Source organism: Lampetra planeri, unplaced genomic scaffold (assembly GCF_965212315.1).
Source record: "Lampetra planeri unplaced genomic scaffold, kcLamPlan1.2.h2 scaffold_1668, whole genome shotgun sequence".
In the NCBI taxonomy this organism is placed as follows: Eukaryota; Metazoa; Chordata; class Hyperoartia; order Petromyzontiformes; family Petromyzontidae; genus Lampetra; species Lampetra planeri.
In genome coordinates, this window is record NW_027614401.1 from 2047 (window position 1) to 26823 (window position 24777).

Below are 24777 nucleotides of genomic sequence, written 5' to 3' on the forward strand. Positions count from 1 at the left end.
AAAAATGCAGTGAAAGGAATATCATGTATCTATGGTCAGCTTTTCTGCTGGACGAGGCACCAGCCTTCATGAGTCCATTCTTTCTTAGAGCATTGCTGGCTAAACATCATGACAGAGTTTTGGAAGCTTCTTCTTTTTTGTTTGTATTTGTTTTCCTTCACTTCTAGTTGTTCCTTCACAATGCTCTTTCACTAAAGTCAGAACTCAGTTGCCCCACTGATCCCCACCGACTTTTCTTTTCGGACAGTGCTTAAACTCTTAGAATCTCTCAGACTGGCACTCATGCTGTACAGCATCATGGGATGGGGGCTGTTTTGGGCCATTGTGGGAAACATCCTGCTGGTGGTCTCCACAGCGACATGACTATTGGATGCAGTACCAACTGTCAGGCAGCTTTGCCCATCAGGGCCTGTGAGGTACTGTATGTCGGGGAAGTGCTACATGCAGACTGACAGCATTGGTAAGTGCAGAACTATCCTGAGCAGTAACACTCTTCAGGTCTACTTTCCCGAATGAACAGAAGTTATTGGATCTGCTGAATTGTATGCATGGGAAAAATTTTGCATAAATAATGCATGAAATTTGGCAGCTTACACTCATGTGACATAAAATGTTTGCACAGCATCATACCCATCTAGTTCAAAGTAGTGTAACAATATGCACAGTGTCTATGAATAATTAAAAATGCAATATTGTAAAGTTGTTAAAACACATTGTAACATAATGCCCTACAACATACAAATGAGATGTCTTTCCTTTACACCGCGTGTGTGCATGTGTGTCCTGTAGTCTGCTTTGCTTTGAGTTGAAAGCCATTCAGATACTTTTTTTTTTCTCATACACTCTTTTCTTTACTCTTCCTCAGCCTACTGGAACGCTACTCGGGCTTTCATGATCCTCTCTGCCTTGTCATGCTTTGCTGGCATCATTGCAGGAATCCTATCTTTTGCCCATTTCTCTGCCTATAAGAGGTTCAACCGCTCCTTTGCTGCCGGGATCCTGTTCTTTGTTTCAAGTGAGTAGCAGAATATGCCACGGCAACCAAATTATTTTTAGTTTATACACAATACATGATGTGTATTTGTATTTCAAATGTGAATCTGGTGACGGCAGATTGTGTTGAAATTAACTGTTATTCCTTTTGTATTAATCTTTCATTCTCTCTTCTATACCAGCACTCTTTGCTCTGCTTGCAATGGCCATTTACACAGGGGTGACTGTGAACTTCCTGGGAAAGCGCTTCGGTGACTGGCGCTTCTCTTGGTCCTATATACTAGGCTGGGTGGCACTCCTCATGACTTTCTTTGCTGGTTAGTTCATCTTGAAATGTTAATACTTCGCTGCCAAATGAAAAGCTTGATATTATTGAAAAATGCTCTGATCATCATGTATGTTAGTTTGTTTGTCAATTAGCAACCTTATGGAAAAACTACTGACCTGATTCTGATGCAAAGTGAACTAGAGGTCTTTGTTGGCAACACGAAGAATCCATTACATTTAATACACAATTTGGATGTGTGTGTGGTTATGTAAAGCCACTGGTTGAGTTCGAGTCAAGGCACAAGGACTGGTCATGTTAAACATACATACTGTATGTAGGCATGATGCACAGGGAAGGGGACTATAACACAAATCATGTACAGAGTTTTTTAATTTAGTTATAAACCAATTTGTCACAAAGTAAAGATGGAGACATTGTGCACTGACACAGTAGTTACACACACACACCAAAAAAAAAGAAAAACAAGAGTAGAGATGGTACGGTGAGTAAACTTTCTGCTTTGTTTTGCAGGTATAGTCTACATGTGTGCCTACAGGATGCATGAGTGCAGAAGAGTTGCTGGCCCACGTTAACATTTACAAGAAGTAATGTGCGAAAAAGTGCAAAAGATATCAACTTCCTGTCATTAATTGATAACTTTAAAAAATAAAATAAAATTTGGAATTGCAATATGCACCAAAATGTGTTGGATTGAATCTATGATCTACAGAGAATGAGAACGTAGAACGTTTCAACATTAATCACACTGAAGCTGGGTACACAGTGTAACAATGAATTTGTATGTCATTGTTATTATTGATACCGTCTCTCAACACCACTTTTGAACATTTATAACTATAACCTAAAGTAAACGTAAATATAAATCTATAGTATTGTTCACAAAGATAAAGACTAAACACTACACAACACTAATAAAGCAATATTGCTATGATTTTATGGAAGGTGTTTTAAGGAAGTTTGGTTAACCTTTAGCCATTACTGATAACTAGCCTCCATAATCTGTATTCGTATTGCCAAAGGTAGGATGGGAAATGTCTTTCAAATGGCAAAATCAGCAATTCAGCAACTCTACAATTTTTGCCTCTAGCTCTTTGGCTTTCTCTGCGTTCTCTCCCTCCACCTGTCCTGCCACCTGAAGTCCCTTTAGCACTGACTGTAATGCATCTGCGTTCTTCACCGAGTCCATCTGATCTCTGTCAGCCTGGATCTCCTCTACCCAGTCCAGGTAGGCCTGAAGTAACCCAAGGTCATCCACAAAGTTTGTAATGATCCGGAGTCCTGGGCGATGTCGTTCAAGCTCCCTCAGCCGCTGCCTTCCCACCTCTCCAATGTCGTTTCCAACAATCCTGAGGATGAGGGAAATAACCGGGTGGATAATATTCTTTATTGCTTTTCAGGGCAAAGTCATGTAGTCACACAAGGTGGCAGCGTTTTCATAGGTTTAACAGCAAGAAACACTGAGCAGAAGTTGATGTGAAACAATCTTACGTCATTGTCCTCAGAGAGTTGTTTTTGCTGAGACAGTTGACAATGTTTTCTGTTCCTCTCTCTGTGATGCCAGTGATGTCCAAATAGATCTCCTCCACTGTGCTGTTGTGCTCCAGAGCCTTCCACAGTTTCAAAACCCCCTCTGGACCTAGGTTATTGCCGCACATACTGTAAATACATGGAGGACATATTGTAACATGCTTTGTAGTGTGTAGTGAAGATGAAAGAAGTGATTTAATTGAAAAGTTATCAAGACTTACAACAGCTTCTTCACTTGGCAGTCATTTGATTTCAAAACTGCAGAGTTTAAAAATGCAGACTGACTATCCAGGCAGTTGTACCTCAAACTGGAACAGAAAAGAAGAACAGTCATATTCAGTCTCATAAAGGTGTAGGAGATGTATCCCAGAATGCACTTGCTTTTCTAAGTCACAACTCTTAAGCTGTGTGTTTTCTGTTCTAAAGAAATTATAATGTGACCTGTATCATTTAATGTCATTTTATCGCCACAAAGTCAGGAATAGAGTCGCATTTAGCCAACCAATTGGCTAATTGCTAACTGCTAGCTTGATAAACCGTGTAATTTATGCGTTGCTCAGGCACCTGCATGTTGTTCTCAAAGGAAGCTGCCAAAACTAAGCTGACAGACACTCGTCTCTGTTGGGTGAGTGATGGGCTCGCTATGCCTTTCCACTTCAAGAAGCCTAACTCTCCGTCTCTCATTTTCTCTTCCTGTCTGTTCAGTGTTACAAGCTGAGGAGAAGCTAATTCTCGTTGTTAGCCAGTTCACAGTTCCTTTACAACCTTAATTTGGTTACATATCAAGAAAATGTAGTTTCATTGAAAGCAGACAGTTGACTGAGGAAGTTTACAATAAATTACATCATGTCCACGTCATCGAAGGTTTCAACAACGCTGCAGCACCAATATGGCATCAATGTGGACTTCATTACAACTGTGATCAGGATTGTTGTGAAGTGTTGATTCACTAAGTGCTTTTTATGGCATTTTGAGTTTTCATTTCTTAATATTAAATATGTTGAAGGAAATTTGAAACTTAGTATCCAAAAAACTTATATCCAAAGCTCACATAGAAATAGATATTGAAAATCCTGAAGTACTGAAATTCAAACAGGTTTGGCTTTCAGCACCCAGCAGTCAGATAAAACTTTATCTAGTTTATAAAAAGAACTCAGCGACTCACTAAAGGGATTCACAGCGATGTAGGATTGGTCCCAGTCTGCTCAGTCCCCTGTTGCCAATGTTTGAGTAGCCTAAGTTTAGCTCCTTTAGCGTGTGCGGCGAGAACTCCAGAACATAGCACATCGCTGCACAGTCAACAACACTCAGCTTACATTTTAAACAGGTTCAGCACCCTTATCTCTGGTGCTGCCATTCTGGTGGCTTCCTTGATGTGGAGCTCAGTTAGGCAGTGAAGAAGATTCAGTGCTTCCTGATTTGTCAGCTTCCTACTCTTAAACTGATCTTGACACCACAACCCCAGCTGGGCTGGGATGTTATCTCCTCGCTCTATAGGCTGATCAACAAGGCCATCCAATTGGCCTGTTAGCCGTGCTCGGAGCATTCCCATGAAGAAGCGTGTGAACATCTGCAGACTCTCCCGCTTGTCCACGATGAGATTTACATTTTTCAGGGGTGCTGCCATGGAAGAGGGTGGATATACCCCAAAGCACCAGAAATCCAGAGCTTGGATTATGTCTTCTTTGCTGAAAACAGGGTTCAGTAAATGGCATGGGCGGATGCGTTGGCATGCCTGATGCACATAGATGCGAGATCGTCTGCTTGCCAGGGCAAAGTACTCATGTTGGTTGCTGTCCACTAAGTCATTGTCCTCTGTCACAAACAGGTCAGTGTAGCGGATCTCGATGTGAGAGGACGAGCTTGCGACAAGTCCCTCACTCTCAGAGTAACATCTTAATTGCTCTGTGCGCTTGAGTATGGTGGTTTTATGGGCAGAGATGGGAACTGCAAAAGATGACACAACGTACACTGTCAGAAAAAACATATCAAAAATACTTGATGAATTTATTTTAATTTAATATATTGAAGATTGTATTTAAGTTCACCTCGAATGTTTGAAAACTTCACACTCCTGCAAGGTTCCTCTTTGACTGCATAATATAGAGAAAAATTTGTAATTCATATACATATGTCCTCAATAGTTATTATTGCCAAAAAGTCAGAGCATTATAGTTAATATTTATGAATTTAATTTTGTAGATAATGTGAACCTGTACATTTTTGACTAAACTAAATTCATACCTTTCCCCCCTGCCGTGAGTGTGAATCCTTGGCTCTTTCCTTTGAACAGTTTAGCCAATGCTCTTTTTGGCTTCTTGTCTGTGGATATCATTAGATTTATGAATAACACATTTATGCATATGATTTAATTTTGCTTGGACACTAGAGGAGTTGTGCTGAACCTTGAACCTTTTTTTTTTTTTTGCATGTTTTTGCATTGTCATTGCGCCTTGTCCATACAACAAAATGCACACTCTGGTGTTGCAGACGGCTTAAGCGCTGTAAATGGAAATGACATCCATCTTGTACGTGCTCTGTGTGAAATTCTCAACAGTGTCACAATTAAATATTCTTTGAGAATTTACATCGGCCTCACTGACATCACTTTACAAAGCCCTGCAGTGTGATTTAGTTGCCCCTTGATACATTTTATGATTTTTTTTATGATTATGATATCACTCAAGTGGTGAACTGGTTTCTTAAACAGTACTATTCCACCTTCCAATTTAACTGCATTATTTATCCACTGTATATTATAGAAGTCTCACCGTCAACTTGAACAGGTGGAGGAACTGGCTCAGTGCTGCTGTCCCTCCTGCAGTATCTCTCCACCCACACCTGCAGGTCTCTGCAGTAATAATCTTGCACTTCCCTTAGGACCTGCAGGAACCCTCTGCTACCCTCCTCAGTGGCACACACTGTCTCCAGAGCCTTAGCTACAGCGTTGTAGGGTGATTTCTCTAGCAGGGACAGGTAGTGTTTGAGGGAAAGCACCTCAGCGTCGCGCAGCCAGCGTAGCAAGGGTGCTGGGTGGTCACAGGTCCATTTCAGCAGTAAGTCTCTTTGAGACCACAGCAGCTGTTGAGCTGAGCTCATGGTTTCATAAATTGCTGCTGAGGAGAAATAAACAATATAACATGACATTACAGCTTTAAACGAATGACTGAATGACTGAAACAATAAACAATTTCAAACAAATATCATACACCTGACTGAATCCATTTTAAACTTACCTTAATTTGTTAGTTTTAGTAGTTACTTTCTACATTACGTTCTGTCATGGATTCTGGCTGAAGACCTGCTTGTGTTTTGTGTTAAGGTGGAGGGTGGAGCGTTACAACATAGGCAGCCATGCAAACAATCTCTGAATAGGGTCCATAGTTCAAAGAAAATAAGTCTTTGTCCTGGTCTTTTATTATGTGACTTTGATCATGCCGTACCATGCCAATACAGAAACTTTTAATGAGACCTTTGCTTTCATCATTACGCAAGCGACATACTTCTGTAGATACACAGATTGATCTGTTTGTTTTTCAGCAGTTATTAACAAAACAGGAATAGAAATATATATAACTATTATGTATAATATTTTTTCCTGTGGCAGCTATCGCAGCTATCACAGTTGGTTCCTCTCAACCTCCTAGTGAAAATATTGGGGGATGTGAAGTGTTAATGTGCAACAGAGCATCAGAAGTGTGAATCATTAATCCATTTTTTTTCAGGTTTATTAAATGGCACTTCAGTCTCACTGCAGAGTTTAGGAGAGGTTGGTTTGTACACACAGAGGGAATCAGGAGCCTTTGAGGAAATGGCGAACAGCATGAGCATGACTCACCCGCTGTCATGTGTTGCCCCACAGAATCTTGCTGAGATCTTTCTTTCCCCAGAAAATAACATCTCCAGTACAAAAAATAACAAAAATATTTGGAAATATTTTACTTGATAGAGATTTTTTGACAGAAAAATGGAACATTAGGCTTTGGAATAAAAACAGTTTGGGTGAGCAGTAGATTGGTGGTCGACTGGGGGCATATGAATGAATTGCATAAAGAGCAAAAAAAGATCCAACTTCCTCCTCTTCTTTCCTCTGTTCATCCCTCCACTGTCTGTGTTGGCAGAGCAGGACTGCAGCCATGCAAGTGGACACACTCTTCCTCTTGTGTCCACTTATTTTTGGTGAGTAACACAATCCATATGCACCTTTGAGATGTTCACATTTGGGTTGAATTTCAAGCACATGTTATTGCAGGTGCTACCATTATTCCTACAGAAAGTGAGAATTGTTCATTTTAAATGTAAATGATTTCAACAACATCTGCTTAGCGTAATAGTGTTTTCATCATTTTCAAAGATAAGAATAGCAGTTGGTCCTTGAATTCTAACAGGCAAATTGCCTCCGCCAAACAAAACACAATCATGTAGCCTCCCTACTTGATTGTAGGCGTACTCAACTGCTCAACAATCATGTAGCTGCCAAACATGATTGTGTTTTGTTTGCAGGACAATGCAAAAATGTATAAATGTTTTACAAGCAATGCATTATGGCTTTGAAGTCATCATTACATTTTTACATTGATCCACAGCCAAATTTGGGTAAGCTTTGTGAAAAGGGGGTATTTTCAGATATGTGTATTTAATTCTTCAGAAATATAACAAAACTATGTATGAAAAAGTCGGCTTATCATTCCATATATAGATTTATGTAGTTAGCTTTCCAGTCTCGACAACTGTGATATTTTATTCAATTTAATACTGCATCCAGCTAGCATCAGACAAGTAGAAGCAAGACTCTTTCTTCCCTTTTCTAAAAAAATAACATAAAAATTGTGCGACATAGGTGCATTTGAAAAAAAAAAACACAATAAGTAAATAATAAAAATAAATAGAATTATTTCCTCCGACCATCCTTGCAGTTTGCTTAAGATTGCAAAGTGTTCATGTGTATCATTCTTTTGTCAAGCTGCTTTATTTAATTCACAAATCCTCTATCCTTACTGTAGCTTTGTGGAGGGGGGTCCAGCCTTTACAGCCTGTGCCCTCAGTCCCTGACCGTGTTCATGCTCTGGTGGGCTCATGCGTGGTGATCCCGTGCTCCTTCACCCCCACAACACGTCAAGCTCTCAGGGGGAGGAAGGAGAGAGTGGAAGTCCGGCTGAGATCCAGAGGTGGTGGCCACTTCTTCCCCCTCCGCAGCACAGCTTTCAACAGTGAAGACAGGGATCAAGTATCAATGGATTTCCAAGGGCGAACATCTCTCTTTGGTCACATCACTGATGGTGACTGCTCTGTGAAGATCGAAAGGATAAGCATGGATGACATGCGGGTCTTTGAGGTCGCTCTAAAGAGAGGGGATGACTTACTTTGGGGGAGGCCATTGGCTTTCAATCTGGATGTGGTGGGTAAGTTACTCTTCCAGCACTTAGCACAGGTTTGTTGCTTAAGTACTGTATATATGACGATGCAAGTTTGAATAGGACTGAAAGACGACAGAAAAAGAACACATATTTCGTAGACAATAGCAAGATATCTGCTAAAAAAACATGTCTACAGAATATATGTTACTCCATCAAATCAGAGCAAAAAATAAATATATGAAATATATATTTTTCATGAGTAATAGTAGTCAAGGGGCCACCCTTGACTACTATTACTGGGATCTTTCTATGTGGAGTTTGCATGCTTTCCCCGTGTCTGCGTGGGTTCTCTCTGGGTACTCGGCTAATGGAGCATGCTGAAGGTTATTGGTCACTCTAATTTGTCCTTAGGTGTGAGTGTGTTGTGAATGGTTGTCTGTCTTTCATGTGGCCCTACGATGAGCTGGCACCTTGTCCAGGGTGTACCCTGCCTTTCGCCCGTTGACAGCTGGGATCAGCTCCAGCACACCGTGACCCATAACCGGAATAAGCGGCAGATAATGAATGAATGAATAGTAGTCAACAAGAGTGCTAGGAGAGTAACTGAGCAGATGAAAACACAACCTCCTTTGTAGAAGTAACTATCCGCATTATGGTTTGACTTTGGCCACCAGGATGTAATCAGTTGCAACAATATATAAATTATACTGTGTCCATGAATGGAGGTAATAATTTTCACTTCTGACAGAAACTCCTGCAGCTCCAGTCATAAGCGGGCTGTCATCAGCCACAGAGGGCCAGCTCGTCACCCTGAACTGTACCGTCAGCTATCACTGCCCCTCCAGGCCCCCGGCCATCCAGTGGCACTGGGAGAAAGGAGTGCAGTTGAGTACGCCTCAGGAAGTGCAGACCCTCTATCCCAAAGCCCACCGGCCAGTGTTACTGGCCTCTTTGTCGTTCACTGTGTCCCACCAAGTAAAACCCAACCTGAGGTGTGAAGTAAGCTATCCAGGAACCAACACCCCCTTGGCCACCTTGAAGGATCTGCATGTTACATGTAAGCATTTGTATTCGATGTGTATCAATGGGCTTTTTGGACTCAGCCAAACTTTTATCCTGCTTCTGATTCTTCGTGTTGTAGTTCCTCCAAAGGATGTGAAGGTTCAGGTGCAGACGCTGACAGTATTGGAGGGGGGCAGTGCTTTGTTGGTCTGTTCGTGTAAAGCTGACCCACCAGCATCAGAGTATCGCTGGTCCTACAGCCAGCACGACCGGACGGTGCACCTTCACCAGCGCACACACACCATCCGACTGTACAACGTGACCCGAGACATGAGGGTTCGCTGCTCAGCTCAGAACCTGATCGGTCGGGGAGACTCTCGACCCACACTCCTGGATATTCAATGTAATGTCAACATATTTTAATCAAATGCCAATGACCTTAATATTTTTGGACTGTTTGAATGGAGAATTATTTCTTCTAGTACTTCTTTCTTCTCTTCCAGATAAGCCACTCATCCTCCGTCTCTCTTCCACATGTGCTGTTGAGGATTCTGAGGTGTTGTGTCGTTGTTTGGTTGACTCCAACCCCAAACCTGCAGTCACCTGGAGCATTAATGGGACTGTTCCACCCAAACACTACAACATGTCAGTCACATCCAGCCCTGACATGCTGACAGCTACTCTAAGCGGCCACATGGATAAACAGCAAATGGTGGTCTGCTTCGCTTTCAATGCACTCGGAAATGACTCCCTGACTTTGTTGCAGGGAGAGGAAGGTGTGTTCAGAGCACACATGCTACACAGCTCTTGTACATTCACGTTGATGCAGGTTTGGTGTGGAAACATCAGTCCAGCATTCCTGCAGCTTACAACAGAAAGAGAAGAGAAATAGGGATCATTATTAGGATGCTGCAGAGGAAATGTGTTTATATATGTCGTTTTTTCTCCCGTCACATCTCACATCACATGTCTGCAAAATATGTTACTTCAGCAGCATATAAAGGCACAGCATTGTGTTAGCTGTGGGTGGGGGTCACCACAATACCTCACCTTACAATATGGGTACAGTTCTTCTCAGAAAAAGGTCTGGCATTTACTTGAAACTTTAAAGACTTACAATTCTACGACTACTGCCCTTCTTGTCCATGTACAGACACAGAACTTCTCTTGTGGGTGGTGGTCCCTGCTGTGGCCATTTGCGTGGTCGCATTGCTTCTTTTGCTTACTGTCTACTGCTGCCGAAAAAGAGCTCGGAAGTGCGTGAGACAAATAAGTCCTTTCAATGTTCTATGAAACTGCCACACACACACACACGTTTGACACGAGGTGTTGTCCCTGCTTCTATACTTGCAGTCATGTCCTGAATCGACATCCAGTTGTGTACCCAGGAGGAATGGGAATTTATCAGGAACAGACGCCTCTCTACATCAACTGCACAGAAGTGACCCATATATATGCCAATGGCAACTACCAACTTGTATACCAGAATTGCACACCACTCTTTGTCCATTCTAAGCAGGTATTTGGTCTAGAAGTGGGTGATGCTTATCCTTTGGATAAGATTGCTTTATCAATTTCTATTCATATTTTCAGATTCGTCCAATGGGAAGAAGAGGTGGTGAGAAGCGAATGGGGGAGAGAAGAACAAGAAGAAGAAGAGAGGGTGGTGTTTTAGAAAGACAAGGCGATTTGGGGGTCAGATGCACTAAGGAGGAGCATAGTACGACAGTGGCAGATGCTGAGACAGCCATCTACCTGGAGATCCTGTAAATCTACTGTGGAAACAAATGACATCATCCCCCATTATATGTTACATGTTCATAATGATAATTGAATTGCTTTCCCTGGTCATTCATGCAACTCTGCTTTCACAAATTACCTTCATAATGTCCATGTTAATAATTCTCTTTGGGTACTTGTATGTGACACTGAATGCCATTTTTGTGATAAAAGATTAAAAAAAATCATAGATTTCACAAGATAAAGAACAAGATCAAGATAAAGATAAAGATCTTGTTCTACAACATACTCCCTTATTTTTATTATGTACCTCTTTTACCAAACTCATACTTTGATTTGATTTATCGTTTTTGTATGTGTGTATTTGGACATGCTCGTTGCAGCTCCCATGTTTTTTTCTTCACTTTGCTTTCATCCTTTGTGTCTGTCTGCTTTGTCTCCATTGCCGCTGTAACAGATATTTTTGGGGCACCTGTAGTTTAATAAATGGGCTACTTGAATTCTTGAATTCAGAAATGACATTGAACAGTTATTATTTCATCATTTAATTGCACATAGTGTAGTTCATTATTTAAAAAAAAAAAAAAAGTTCATTTGATTGCTCATATTTTTCCGGAAATAGGTGACACCGTGACACAGGAACGATTGGTGGCGATATCACACGGTTGTGGTGCAGATTGAACTGCCGAAGAAGAAGAAGAAGAACTGTCATTGGTTAGAAGCCTAGGAAGTGATGTCACAGCGCAGTATAAACACGTTTTCAGTGGGAAAATGACTTCACTCCACGCACATTCAAATTAAAATTTAAGGCTTCAATGTAAATTTTCCGATGTTTTCTTTAATAGCAAGTTAACCCGACGACATGCCTTAAGATAACGGCTTGAAAGGGTTATGCGTAACTACATTTTTAATCTGTTAAAATCACAGAGCTAAACAGGAAAACTTCACTCATCCTTTTGTTTGCTAGCATGCTAAGCGTTTGCTGACGTTGGTCAGCAACTATCTTCTTTGCCCCCACTGCCATAGAAGATATTCTCTGTTTTTATGTCGTTGTAGTTTACTGGAACAACACGTACGCCTGAACGTGGTCGGTATATGTTTGTACACACGGACTAATACGCCGATTTTAGCATAAACCAGCAAAATGCCAGAAATCAAACTCCAGCACGTTGTGTCTTGTAGCACCGAAGACAATGTAAGTTACTCTCTCACTTGGTTTGGCGAAACGACTTAAATTCTTGAGTATGTGATAGAAGACTCTCTGTGTATTGTGCAATAATTCATGTCTGCTTTGCGTTCTGTGGTTTGATCGAACAGACCCACAAAGCTGACAACCTGCTGAGCTCAGACACCTACAGAAAATGGAAAGCAGCAAAACCCGGAGAGAAGCAAACATCCGTCATTCTGCAGGTTTGTGTTTCTCTGCTTTCCTCACAGGTCCTGTGTAGCAGTGACTGTAGAATGTCATTCCTCTTCTTTCTGGCTGAAGCCAATCAAGTGATTCAGAATCACAGAGGATGTGCAATCATGTCACAGTGGTTCACACGTAAAAAGAAATGAAATTATATATGGTGCGTCTAGAACGTCTCATACATATTTAAGTATTTACAGATTTGTATTCAGAAAGTACATCTACAGTTTTGCTTTCAAATCTATGTTGTCTCATTGTAGAACTTCCATGCATCTTTTTACATGTTCTTTTGTTTCCCTATATTTGAAAAACAAACAGTAAAATCCTCAAAAAAATACAAGTCTTTTACCACTCTTTCAATGTGGGACTTATTACTTTCTTACTTTCTTAGTTTGAGAAGGAGGCACAAGTGCACAGCATCGATATTGGAAATGAAGGTTCAGCTTTCGTTGAAGTGCTTGTCGGGAATTCTTCTGCTGCCAGGGATCAGGACTTTCAGGTATTATCGCAAAAGTTTCTCACTACTTTTTATTTCTTGTCACATTTGGCCATATGCTTTAATGTCACCTCTGCCTCTTCTCTCCTTTTCTTTCCATTTTAGGTGCTGTTGGTTACGTCTTCCTTCATGTCCCCCACAGAGAGCCGGAATGGCACCAACATGAACAGGGTGCGTTTCTTTGGGCCAAACCAGCTGCAGAAGAGCGCATCACAGGAGAAGTGGGACAGAGTGAAGATTGTATGTAGTCAGCCGTACAGTAAGGTAGGTATCTGACCATCAGGGACTGTAGAGCCATGAGGCACTGTCAGTAAAATATACATATTCATATCAAAATCAGTGCAAACCACATATGTATCTTTTAATCAACGTAACCCAAATTACAGGCATTCAAAATTCATGTGCATCAATAAGTTGCAACTATATTAATAGTAATTGTTTACAGCATTGTTGCAAGTATGTCGTGCCAATACACACATGCAGTTTCAACCAGATTAAAAGATCAGAGATGAAAACTCAAGTATTATTTTGACGGGCTTAGTGATTGTGCCATATGAAATGAAATATTGTGTAACTTTTTAGAACATCGCATACGGACTGGCCTTCGTCACGTTTCATTCACCGCCTGACAAAAATGATCCGGCTCCAGTGACTTCCCCAGTAAGTAATAGGCTGTCCTGCTGTGAAGTGTACTCTTATTTTAGTCTATTTACCTGATACAATGAGGGTATTGTTAGTACTGAAAAGATAACTGCATTTTGGAAATTTTGGAAACATTTTTTTTCCAAGACAGATTTATTTTATTCATGGAGAGCTAAAAAAAATGAAAAGTTCAGTCATGACTAAAGCAAAAGAGCAAGAATTAAATAGCATAGCCTATCTTATTATTTCCTTTTCAAGTGCGGCCATACAGTGACAAAGAACATTTTTGTCTTTACAGTCAAATAACATGGGTTTAAATATTTAGCCCATGGATGTCTATCCACAACAACACAAAATGCATGTTGTCATCGCTGGGAAATTGTGAGATAAACATCAGTGGAGTATCATCCACATATCTGATGACCACTGCCCTACCCAAATAAATATATGAATAAAGATAATATGTATACTGTATATGAAAAAGATAATTGTAGGGATTTTTAATTGTTGATTTTTCCAACATTTGTAGACAAAGAACCAAAGAGCTGTTACATGTTCATGTGGCAAGATAAATGTTCCCAATATATGAATGTTACACATTTGGTCATTCATCTACTGTTGTATCTCTTATATTACCAACTTTAGCAACTTTTACCAACTTCAGTTCAGGCATTACATAACTCCCTTTTTTCTCTCTTCCATCAGAAATTAACAAAGCTGGGTCAGTTCAGAGTGAAGGAGGATTCTCCTTCGGCTGGTTCCAACTTACAACCTGGCAGTCTCTTTTTCAGTCGGGAAAATACAAAGCCCACTTCTTCACTCAAGGGTAAACCCATTTACTTAAATCCACCCGCAGCCAAATTGAAATGTTTCACGTCCTTGTTAAAATAAAGTGGTAATCACTTTGAAAAATGGGAAATCACCGAAGGATTAATTAGGTTTCTATTAAAGGTACTTGATGGGACAATAGGGGAGATTTCAAAGACAAGTCTGAATTATGGAAACACTGATGAGTGGTTCCCCTCCTTTCCTCACCAACGCTCTGCATTTTTTCCTCTTAGTGTCTCCTCAGCCTGAGAAGTTGAGTTATGCTGCAGCTGCCTTGAAGGTTGGTGGCAGCTCATCAGGCCAAGTTTCCTCCTCTAACTCCACCCCACCACAGGTACTGAACATTACCATCATCATCAGTGTTTTCCCCAGGTTTACGGCCTTTTGGGGGAGGGGGGGGTCCCTACCTCCACCATATGAGGAAAAATGGCAAGAACACCTCTCCAGTTTAACATACAAAACCTTTATTAAACATTTTTAATAAAGGTTGAACTTGAATAGGTAATGTTCAATGTTTCATAAGTGTGAGAAATTGTACTTAAACATTTTTTAAAAATGTTTTTTGTATTATTTGACGTTTTTTTGACTCAATAATTAACTATTCATAGGTGAAAGGGGTGATGATGCGGGTTTGACAGAGGAATGGGAGATCATTGACGATGATTGACGGCATTGATCTGTGTGCGAGTGTGTCAGGGGGAGAGACAGGAGAGTAAACAGAATCTCAAGATCAGTGGAAACATAATTTACGTTGTGACGGTGGAAGGTGCGTTTCTGTAGTGTGTGTGCGCGTGCTGGAAATGCCGGTGCTGCATTACTGCACTGAGTTTGTGTGTGTGTGTTTGTGTGCTGCTCTCAGTCAGGGACGACAGAGACACTGTGTCACGAGGCCTAGTGAACTGGTGCTACAAAGAAAATTGAATTAATTTGACTGTCACATTATGTAATATTACTGATCATCTCTCATCAGTGGGGAAATTGCTGGGTCAGTTGTTTCATGTGTACAGGTGCTATTTACTATTCACGTACTCGGGTTGTTTCCTCATAGCCACCAGCAAAGAGAAAATTTGAGTTCAGCAAAGAGCGACAGTCCGCCCCCGGCCCTCCTCCCTCGAAGAAAACAAGCCCAGGTAGCTCACCTGAAGGCAAAGCACTGACACCCAAACTCAAGAGCAGCACTGCAAGCACCCCCAGCCACAGCACGGTAAAAGGTGATGCCAGCAAACACACCCAATATTTTTGCTCACAGTTAATAAACATAAACGTTAACATCTGTCACTTTTGTTGAATCTTGCTAGTCTCACCAGCTCAGACATCTGCTGACAAGAAGAGAGAGAGCCAGTCCAAACCTGAGGCCAAACCCAAGCAACCAAAAGCCAAAGCTCAGAGTGTGCAGCAAGTTCCTTTCAAACAGATTATGGAGGGGGTTGTATTTGTCCTCAGTGGATTCCAGAATCCCTTCAGAGGGGAGCTGAGGGAAAAGGCTCTGGACATGGGGGCCAAGTATCGGCCTGACTGGACGCCAGACTCAACACACCTTATGTAAGTGGGACAGCTAGAAAAACAGTGAGGATGTGAAGACTATGCAGTTGTCCATCAATCAATAAGTCAATCAAATTTATTTCTATAGCACATTCCTAAACAAATAAATGCCGTTCAAAGTGCTTTACATTTTGATTTGAAAAAAAACATACATACTGTATAAACATAGACATACATATAAAAGTGAGACAAAGAAAAAGGACATGGAGATTAATACACAAAGATACAAAAAATAGCAATAATAAAACACAAAACAAAGTATAAAAACAATGAAAATAGAATGAAATAAAAAATAGACAAATATAAAACATAACAATAGATTCTAATAAAATAGAGAACTATAAAACTAGAAAGGAATTGGTGCTTTAAAAACTTGAATTTTTTTTTCAACACACTCTTTATTTTGGATATATATTCAGAGAAATGTACCAGCAAGAACAGCATATCTGAGCATATCACCAGCTTGTTTACAATTATCTGGTGTGCACAGACAGTTGAGATATATCCCTCCTCATAGTGAATGTAGATTAATATTTGGGATGGAAAAGGCTGCAGATCAACCAAAAAGAATTAAGCTTAAGACAGGGATTTAGGAAAGGGATGAGTTAAAGTGAGTCAACCTTATCGCTGTACATAAAATCAAGTTTGAAATTTGTCAAAGAATATTTACTCAGAATAGGAAAAAAACAACCTTGAATTATCATCCATTCAGACTGTTTTGCTTAATTGCATTTACAAAATAATGCTTCATGGACAAATAATTCCATGGTGCGTGGAGGAGATTATTTTGCAAAGTAACCAAATCACTTGCCTCAATTTACAGTGCAATAAATGGTTTCCACATCATTTACTCCTAATTGTTCAAGAGATCGTAGTATTATTATCGTTTTTTTTTTAAGACAGAGGACAAGATTGCATAACTGCCCTGTTGGTACTCACACTAATTCAGCCTGATTGCATCTTGATCTGTGCTGTCAGAGCAGATTGCTGCCCTTGTCTCCTTTTTAGTGATGTAACTGTGTGTGTGTGTGTGTGTGTGTGTGTGTGTGTGTGTGTGTGTGTGTGTGTGTGTGTGTGTGTGTGTGTGTGTGTGTTCGTTCGTGCATGTGTGCATGCCTGCCGTTAATCTTCAGCTGTGCCTTCGCCAACACCCCCAAGTACAGCCAGGTGAAATCAGCAGGGGGGCATCATTGTGCGGAAGGAATGGGTGATTGACTGCCATAAAAGGAAACAGCAGCTCTCCTATAAACGGTAAGACCAGACATGAAGATGACATTTATTAAACGTATGATGATGAATCTCACACACATGGAGAAAGGCAGAACTCAGCTTGGCAGCAGCGGCAGCTGCTTGATTGGGTTTTAGTGTCTGGTTCAAGTTGACTGTTTGTCCAAACGTAAAAAAACGCATCTGATTAAAGGTTTATTTGAATCCACATCTGTAGTACAATCTGTGTAAATCACTCTCACTGATTGAAGCTTCCAAAAATACACCCCTCACAGCAGTGATGACCACTCGCTAGAGAACATTGTAACCTTGAGCAGCTGATGCCTACTGTGATAACCCAGTTCAAACCCAGCCAGCCCCTCCTTGTTATTTGGGGTAGCCTTCGCAGCATCATGGTCTGTATCATCAATCCAAATGTACCAGCGTCTTCTGAATAATGCAGAACAGAGTTCCCATCTTTTGGCGATGGGAAGTTACATATTTACCCCCATACTCTTCAACTTACTTTGTGCTGAACCTTTAAGCTGCCCATCTGCTTATTACTTCTCTTACAATTGTCACTGGCTTGGAGTTGAGTCATTCTGAAACCGGGCTCACGCAACACTCAGCAATCTCATCGTTATTTCCAGGCTTCTGTGGAATTCAGATAGTTGGAAAAAGTTGTGCTCTAGTACTGACGTATTTTATTTGTAACCTGAATCACCAAACCATGTGAGTTTTTGGAGACACACACTCATCATCTCTTCAGCTGGTTGGTGGATGAGCAAATCTTTGCCTTATAGAAAACGTTCAGTGTCCTATACACTATAGTGTGTCCTATGCACTATAGTATTGATATACAGGTCTAAAAATTTGTTCCCTGGTATCCTTAGACCAATTGTACTGACCATATGTGTTGCCATATGGTCCCACAATGCAGTTGTACAATTGCACCTTGGCTGCAGTGCTTGCATGCTATTTTAAATTTGTCTTTGTCCTCTGAATAAATTGAAAAAATGGCATGACAGAAGTTTACTTTCCACTCATGAGATCGTCAGTGATGAGTTTAACAGTCCATCTCCTCGATGACATGCCTTAATTATTTCTAGTGAATTCTTAACTTCAGAGCAATTAAACAATGTCTCCCAGAACCTGTGAATTGCTCTCTGTAATCAGACATTTTTGAAATATAGACACAACAGTGAATTATTTAAAAGGCGGTGTAGTTTATATTCACCACGTTCCGTCACAACTGATAGTAATTATTTTTGCCAGCTTGTATGAGTTTGACTGATGAATTATTCATAAAATCCAACTTTTTCCCCCCTGAATTTTATTGATACAATGTATCAATAATTCTGTCATCTGACATGAAACATATTATAAATAAAACCCGCTCTTATGCTCTCATTCTGTCATAATAGCTGTGCCAATGCAGGTGTGCGTGCGCGTCTATAATAGAAATAGATCATAGAATCATAGATATTCCTCATTTTTAATTTAAGTGCCTCTTTAGTTAAACAAACAAAATCAATAATTGAATAACAAATGGATTTGCTGTTAACAGAAGCTCTAATAACATCTGACTCTGTGCTTCTATGAAACCTGATCCTTTGTTTCTGAGAGTCTCCATGTGCAGAAGAAAAATTCACCACGGCCTGTGTCGTCATTCATCGCCATGCTGGCCTTTTTTCACTCACTGTCCAATTTTGTCAAAGCTCCCCCCAACACACACACACACACACACACACACACCTGATTGCCGGAAAAATCCATCCCCCTGCCCGACTCCACTATTGTGCAGCGTGAGGAGAGTGCAGCTTTGATGATGCATCCTGTATTTAAAAACTGCATCTGCTATGGGTAATTAAAACAACCACTTACTTTGATGATGATAAGGACCCAAACCAGCATGTGCACACTCAAATTGTTGCTCCATCATGGAGGCACTTCGACGCTGAGTATTTGTAGGCGAATGCATGTCTTTCATATCCTGCTTCTCATACATACTGCGGAGTCTGTATGAATGAGACTATGTCATCGGATCAGCCCGTAAAAGTATTATCTATCACAGAAAATGGTGGGGTGGGGGGATCGGGGGTTGAGGTGCACAAAAATAGAGAGAAGATGGTGATACAACCTTCTGTCACAACAGAACTGTGAATGAAACGCTACGTGAATAACGCATATGAGCGTTATCCGGTTTTACTCATAAAAAAAAACTTGTCTGAGTGAGGACATGTTGGTTCACTTTCTTGGAAGCCTTTAAGCAGCAGTTTAAGGGTTAAGTCTTGATCTTAGGAACTGGGTTCAGGTTAGGGAAATCCTAATGTCACTAATGTCCTCACTTGGATGGCTAGACAAGGGCACATGTGTTCCCTCACACAGCGATCAACACGTTCCAACCATCATGTTCAGGTAGAGGAGATGTTATAAAAAGTTGTTCTCATTTGAGTGTGTGAATTTTTCTCTATTTGGCATTTATATCCATGCACCAGGTAACTACCGTAACCCCGTCCGGCTGAAATGTAAATTCAAAAAGAATTTTTTAAAAAAACAACTTGCAAACAAAAAAGGTAGCATGTTTGTATCTTGAATTTATTTGCAGGGATCCCTCTTATACACAGCTATTTGAACACTGGCTTCAAACTCTGTTTTTAGTCACCTCGGATTGACAAGTTTGAGACAAGAAGAGCTGACTTGGAGCGATATGTCTCACGTCCTTTCCCTTTGGTCTTTTAATTATCCACACACACATTTTTTCCTTTTATTTTGTCTTCCTGTAGGTATTTGATGGATGGAAGTGAGTCAAGCTCTGACAGTGAAATGGATGTGGACGACGAGAGTGAAGAGGAAGTGAACATAAAGGTAACCATTTTTTCCCCCATTTATACTGTTGCAGTTATCTCTGGAGGCTCTCTCCTTATGCTGAATACTCTTTTTTTCTAGACTCCAAGGAAACAGGAGAGACACATCACCCCCAAAAAGACACCACCAAAGAAGAATGAAGATGAATACGCTGGTTCCACCGATATGGATGAGCCAGGTTTGCATGAAGCTCAGTTTAATCGTATTTTGTTTTTTTGGTGAGAACATATCTCAGTACTTTGTTTCTTAATACTACAAAGACATGACTGTTGAGTGACGTTGAGCTGTTTGCTTGCATCGAACCAATAAATCACAAAATCATGGCTGTTACAAAAACATGGGTTGTAAACAGAGAAAACAGAAGAACAAAAGGAGAAAAATACCAATGAATAGTAATGGTCAGTTTTGAAAAGATTTTGAGGAGGTATTTGAACTGGGGTAAATTGGTGCAGTCACAGAGGGAGGGTGCACTGTCCATTAAAGATGGGAAACTAAGTCCAGATAATCAGAACAGTTTTTGTTATAGTCTGCTGGAACAAAGGCTCTTCTCATATTAAACTGAGCAGTGCAAATTAATCCTTGAAAATGTGCATTTCCACATTTTTTTCCATAAATTGGTTAATATATTTTGGTTATTATTCATGACTGGGTTCTTCATTCAGCTCACACTCCTCTTAATTCATTCAGATCAATGACCCTCTGAAAAGTACTTTTGTTTATTTTACAAAAGAAATCCAGCCAGAGACAAATTTTCTGAATGTATAGAGAACATGTTGCATTTGCTTTATGTATTTCTTTATTGCTCCTTTTCTGAAGTTGTCGGAAGTTCTTGTGGTTCCAACAAAAACCAAAAACCACATTTGTTTTTTGTTTTCCAACAAAAAACAAATGTAAAAGGCATTTGTCGTTTAATGCCAGGTGCCAGATATTTTTTGAAGGCTTCACTGCCTCATTCGCTCATCTCCACATACTATGCAGAGCGGCGTTGGCACATGTGAATCATGTAGCAATAAATCTGGATGTCAAATATGACTCCTGCTATTGTCTGTTAAATGGATTTAAATTTATTGAAGTTGTCGGTTGCTCTTCCATCTACGGAACCTTGCCCCTGAGCAAAAAGCTCTGCAGCGATGTTTGTTGACTCATTTTCTAGCAAGTTTGTCGTCTTCATTTCACGATCACAGTGATGGGAGAGAGTCTGGTAGTTTTTCAAAGTAAAACATCTTTCAGACTCTGATAAATAAAAAAGCCTGGTAGCACATAACCCATGGACAGGTACCGGTACGGGTGCTCCTCTTCTTCTCCTCTGTTTCTTTGCTGCTGGCTTTAATCTGCGTGTTTCTTGGCTGAACCAGGGAGCACATCCTTTGCTTTATGATTTGCTTTGTGAGGGGGTTGATTGAGTCTCAGGGGGTGCCCAAAGCACCGTCAACTAAAGTGGTCAATTTCAGAGAGGCTGTAATTAGTGTCATCCAGTTGTCATTATAGACAGACAGAATGAAAAACAGTTACCTTAAATGTAGAGACAGCAGCCTCCGTTACTGGGGTCACACAGCAAAAAGGCGTGATCGGATAGAATGGGTTATGGTGAAGTACCAGTAAGAGGTTAATTTCAACACCATAAGTACGAACTAGATCAACTGTGTGATTGAAGCAATGTGTAGGTTTCTGTACACAGAGAGAAACCCACTAAATTCAGTGAGTTGAAGGCGATGTTCAAACTATCGGTACATGAATATTAAAATCACCTTATAAGGATTTAGAGGAAGGGCCAGATATTTAACAGCAATTGGTTGTTTCTTCCATGCTGGATGGGAAAGACTGAGAATTAGACTTTCAAGAGCCCAAGTTTCAGGAGTGATTTGTGTGCTGGATTATAAACGTTGGTGATACTTAGGAATGGATCAGTTGCTATTGGCTGAAATAAGACCCAACAGAATCTAGAGGGACAATATGGTTCTGTTGATTGTGCCTTCGTGAAAAGAACAAGAACGGCATGCTGTTGATCTACGCAGGAGCGGAGGCAGGGCGTAATGACTGCGAAGAGACTTGGGCATGTTTCTCATTTCTATGTTAATTTGAGTCCATGAGTAAAGTGCCGCGTTAAATCAGGGTGGAAACTCAACAAACACTGATTTATGAAACACATACCACCCCCCTCCCCCGCCCACACACACACACACACCTCTCACCACACACACACACACACACACCCTTCAAGAGCACATGACTTTAATAGGGATGTTGCCACCAAGCTATGAAAATTAAGACAGAACTAAATGAACCTAAAGTCCTGGTTGACTTTCCGTGTGCTGTTGTCCCAGTAAGCGTCACAGAGCAACAAGCTTACGTTTTACATCACAAATGGATTTACACTGGCAGTACAGTTTTTAAATGACATGTGCATGCATCTTTTGAATTATTTAAAATTGTCTGTTGTCAGGATGTATTGACAGACTGAAACATTCATTTCACAGAGGGCGACAATGACTCTGCAGTGGACACGGAGGATGAGCTGCAGAGGTAAGCAGAGTCAATCACAGAAATGATGTTGATGTTGTCTTTGGTCCTTCATGGCCTATCGACTACATCTCTGAAAATGAATACCGATCATTTTTTCTACCCCATTGACTCATGTCTATGAATCACACAGTACTGAGCATCACCTGTTGGTTCCGGTGTGTGATACAGAGATGTGGTGTGTTGTTGATGTGCCCAGTTCAGTGGATCCCTATGTATGGATGTATGTGGTCTCCTCTTGGACCTACTCTGAGAATTAGTCCTAGGTGTGTTCTGGGTGGATCATTCCATAAACCAATCAGTGTCACCTCTCATTCCCTGAAAGTGGTGCACCTAGATTGCTAGTTAGATGGCAAATTTTCGTGTGAACGCGTCCCAGCTGAGGAGACAGCAGGTTAGTGCAGGTGTTACTAATACAACAAATGTCTTACTAAATACCTGTAGAATATTGTTCCAACCTGCTGTCATCAGATAAGAGCCCAGCTGTCAGGAGCCACAGAGCTCCCTGAGGTGCTGATCCTGTTAATGACCATTAAGACATCTTTCTGATATTAGAATGGGCCCCATCATAACCTTTCACATTGTGTCATAGTTTTATTTGTAATCTTTTGTATACTCGAATTAACAGTCAAATACAGCGCCGTTGACTTTAGAGCAGGTTTTTGTTCGGTTTTTGGTCAGTGGCCCATTTGCTTTCTGCTTCATTTAACTATCAATGCACCATCGTTTCAGACCAACACACCCAAAGAACAAGTTCATTCGCTAGTTAGACGGCAAGGGCCCATGGCATGAAAATGCGCTTGAATCTAATTAGCAATGCCACTTTGGACATGGACTACAGTATGTGCCCTGCGCCACGCGCTTTAAACCGTCTGAAGCTTCATACTTCATCTGTATCTGTTGTTTTATGTGTTTGAAAGTCTTGTATGTTTCTGCTGTTTCATCCTTGTTTCAGTGTATTTTAATCATTTTATTGTGAAGCACTTTGAGCTACTTATATACGTATATGAAAGGTGCTATACAAATAAAGTTTATCATCTTTATTAATACTTTTCAGAAAAAAGTACAGCTTTTCACACTGTGTTTTTGTGGCAGGGTGGAAACTGAGAGCAGACAGAAGAAAGCCCCAGCAAAAGGAAACGCCGTGGAAGAGGAGGATCCATACGGGGGGTCAACAGATGAAAATACAGATGCTGAGACTGAGGAGGATCATCCCATTCCTGAGCTTCCGAGTACGTCTGCTCATTTTTTTGTCTTCTACGTTTGTTTCCCTTGTACACGAACAGAAATCCTCTCCTCCCTGTCAGACAGGTCAGTAAAAGGTGATCTCTCTCTTCTTGCAGACTTCCTTACAGGAAAGCACTTTTTCCTCTACGGAAAGTTCCCCAGCAATGAGCGGCGGCTACTGACACGTTACATTGTAGCTTTTAACGGGTGAGTTTTAGTTTTAGGGGTAACCACCAACAGTCACAGGGGACAAGAGGAACTCTTCAAAATTCAAACTTTGTCTGTGCTCTAGAGTGATGGAGGACTACATGACAGAGAGCGTGCAGTTTGTGGTGACCAGCGAAGGGTGGCATGACTCCTTTGAAGACGTAAGTTGATGTTCTTGTTATTCTCCATCTCATGTTTCATCGGCCTTTTGTCTGTTGTTTTATTTTGCTCTTGCAAACCTGTAGACCTTTCAATGTGAAAGGAAAGTCATTGAACACGATTCAATACATCAGCTGTTTCCTTTCCATCGATAAGCACTTAATTTTATTATTCATTTTTTGCAAAAATAGTAATAATGATATTAGTTAATAAAATAACAATATAAAGCATTTATAATTTGGATCTGCAAAGGAGAGGTACAAAATCTTCCTACGTTTCTTAGCTAGCTCCCAATCAAAGTGGAAACTCTTTGAAATCAAGAGTTTGTTGATTGATTGAAATTGTTGGAGGTGTTGCTTTGGTCTTAAAGGCTACATATATGTTATGTTTCTGTCTGCCTCGCCTTCCTTCCAGGCGCTGATGGACAACGGCAATCTGAATTTTGTCAAACCGGGCTGGATTTACGCCATCAATGAACGACAAAAGATGCTCCCCTATCAGCCCTTCACCGTTGTCCCATGATCAGTGTGCTGTGGCTCCAACTGGAGGAAGCAGATACTCACGTTTCATTTCCTGGCCAAGATTTTTTTTTTTTCCAGCAATAAGCCTTTTTCATCCTCTCATCTTTTTCCCAAGCTGGGAAATATGTTTCTTTAAGTGGTTTGTGTAAGAATAAGTTTTGATTTGCAGTTTAATTACAGGTTGTTCACACTAGCATCATTATCCATGCTCTGCTCAGCTGCTTGGGTCCATGAACAAAGCA

At 40.7% G+C, this 24777-nt stretch overlaps 3 protein-coding genes across 3 annotated transcripts; all 3 read left to right on the plus strand.

Annotated features, from left to right (window-relative positions):
* Nucleotides 1-282: 282 nt before the first annotated feature.
* Nucleotides 283-1854, plus strand: LOC144739703 (lens fiber membrane intrinsic protein-like). Its single transcript, XM_078622624.1, is given in 6 exon segments — nucleotides 283-360; nucleotides 362-410; nucleotides 413-460; nucleotides 866-1015; nucleotides 1176-1310; nucleotides 1793-1854. Coding segments are annotated over 6 exon segments (522 nt in total).
* Nucleotides 1855-6620: 4766 nt separating this feature from the next.
* Nucleotides 6621-11386, plus strand: LOC144739702 (uncharacterized). The gene is made up of 8 exons (XM_078622623.1): nucleotides 6621-6714; nucleotides 7930-8211; nucleotides 8915-9055; nucleotides 9308-9532; nucleotides 9768-9944; nucleotides 10322-10424; nucleotides 10522-10687; nucleotides 11366-11386. The coding sequence occupies exons 1-8, from the start codon at nucleotides 6621-6623 to the stop codon at nucleotides 11384-11386; spliced, it is 1209 nt and encodes a 402-aa protein (XP_078478749.1).
* Nucleotides 11387-12052: 666 nt separating this feature from the next.
* Nucleotides 12053-24536, plus strand: LOC144739705 (DNA repair protein XRCC1-like). Its single transcript, XM_078622625.1, is given in 18 exon segments — nucleotides 12053-12103; nucleotides 12226-12318; nucleotides 12711-12818; nucleotides 12921-13079; nucleotides 13398-13475; nucleotides 14163-14283; nucleotides 14519-14619; nucleotides 15334-15496; nucleotides 15584-15827; nucleotides 16961-17006; nucleotides 17008-17078; nucleotides 19820-19901; nucleotides 19983-20079; nucleotides 22379-22424; nucleotides 23517-23653; nucleotides 23765-23855; nucleotides 23941-24016; nucleotides 24429-24536. Coding segments are annotated over 18 exon segments (1872 nt in total).
* The last annotated feature ends 241 nt before the right edge of the window (nucleotides 24537-24777 follow it).

Bases quoted from the DNA above. Each gene is read 5' to 3' on its own strand.
- LOC144739702 (XM_078622623.1), top strand. From the start codon at position 6,621: ATGGCGAACAGCATGAGCATGACTCACCCGCTGTCATGTGTTGCCCCA. The intron at 8,212-8,914 runs GTAAGTTACTCT...CACTTCTGACAG, and splicing joins TTTCAATCTGGATGTGGTGG to AAACTCCTGCAGCTCCAGTC. The intron at 9,533-9,767 runs GTCGGGGAGACT...CCAAACCTGCAG, and splicing joins CTCAGCTCAGAACCTGATCG to TCACCTGGAGCATTAATGGG.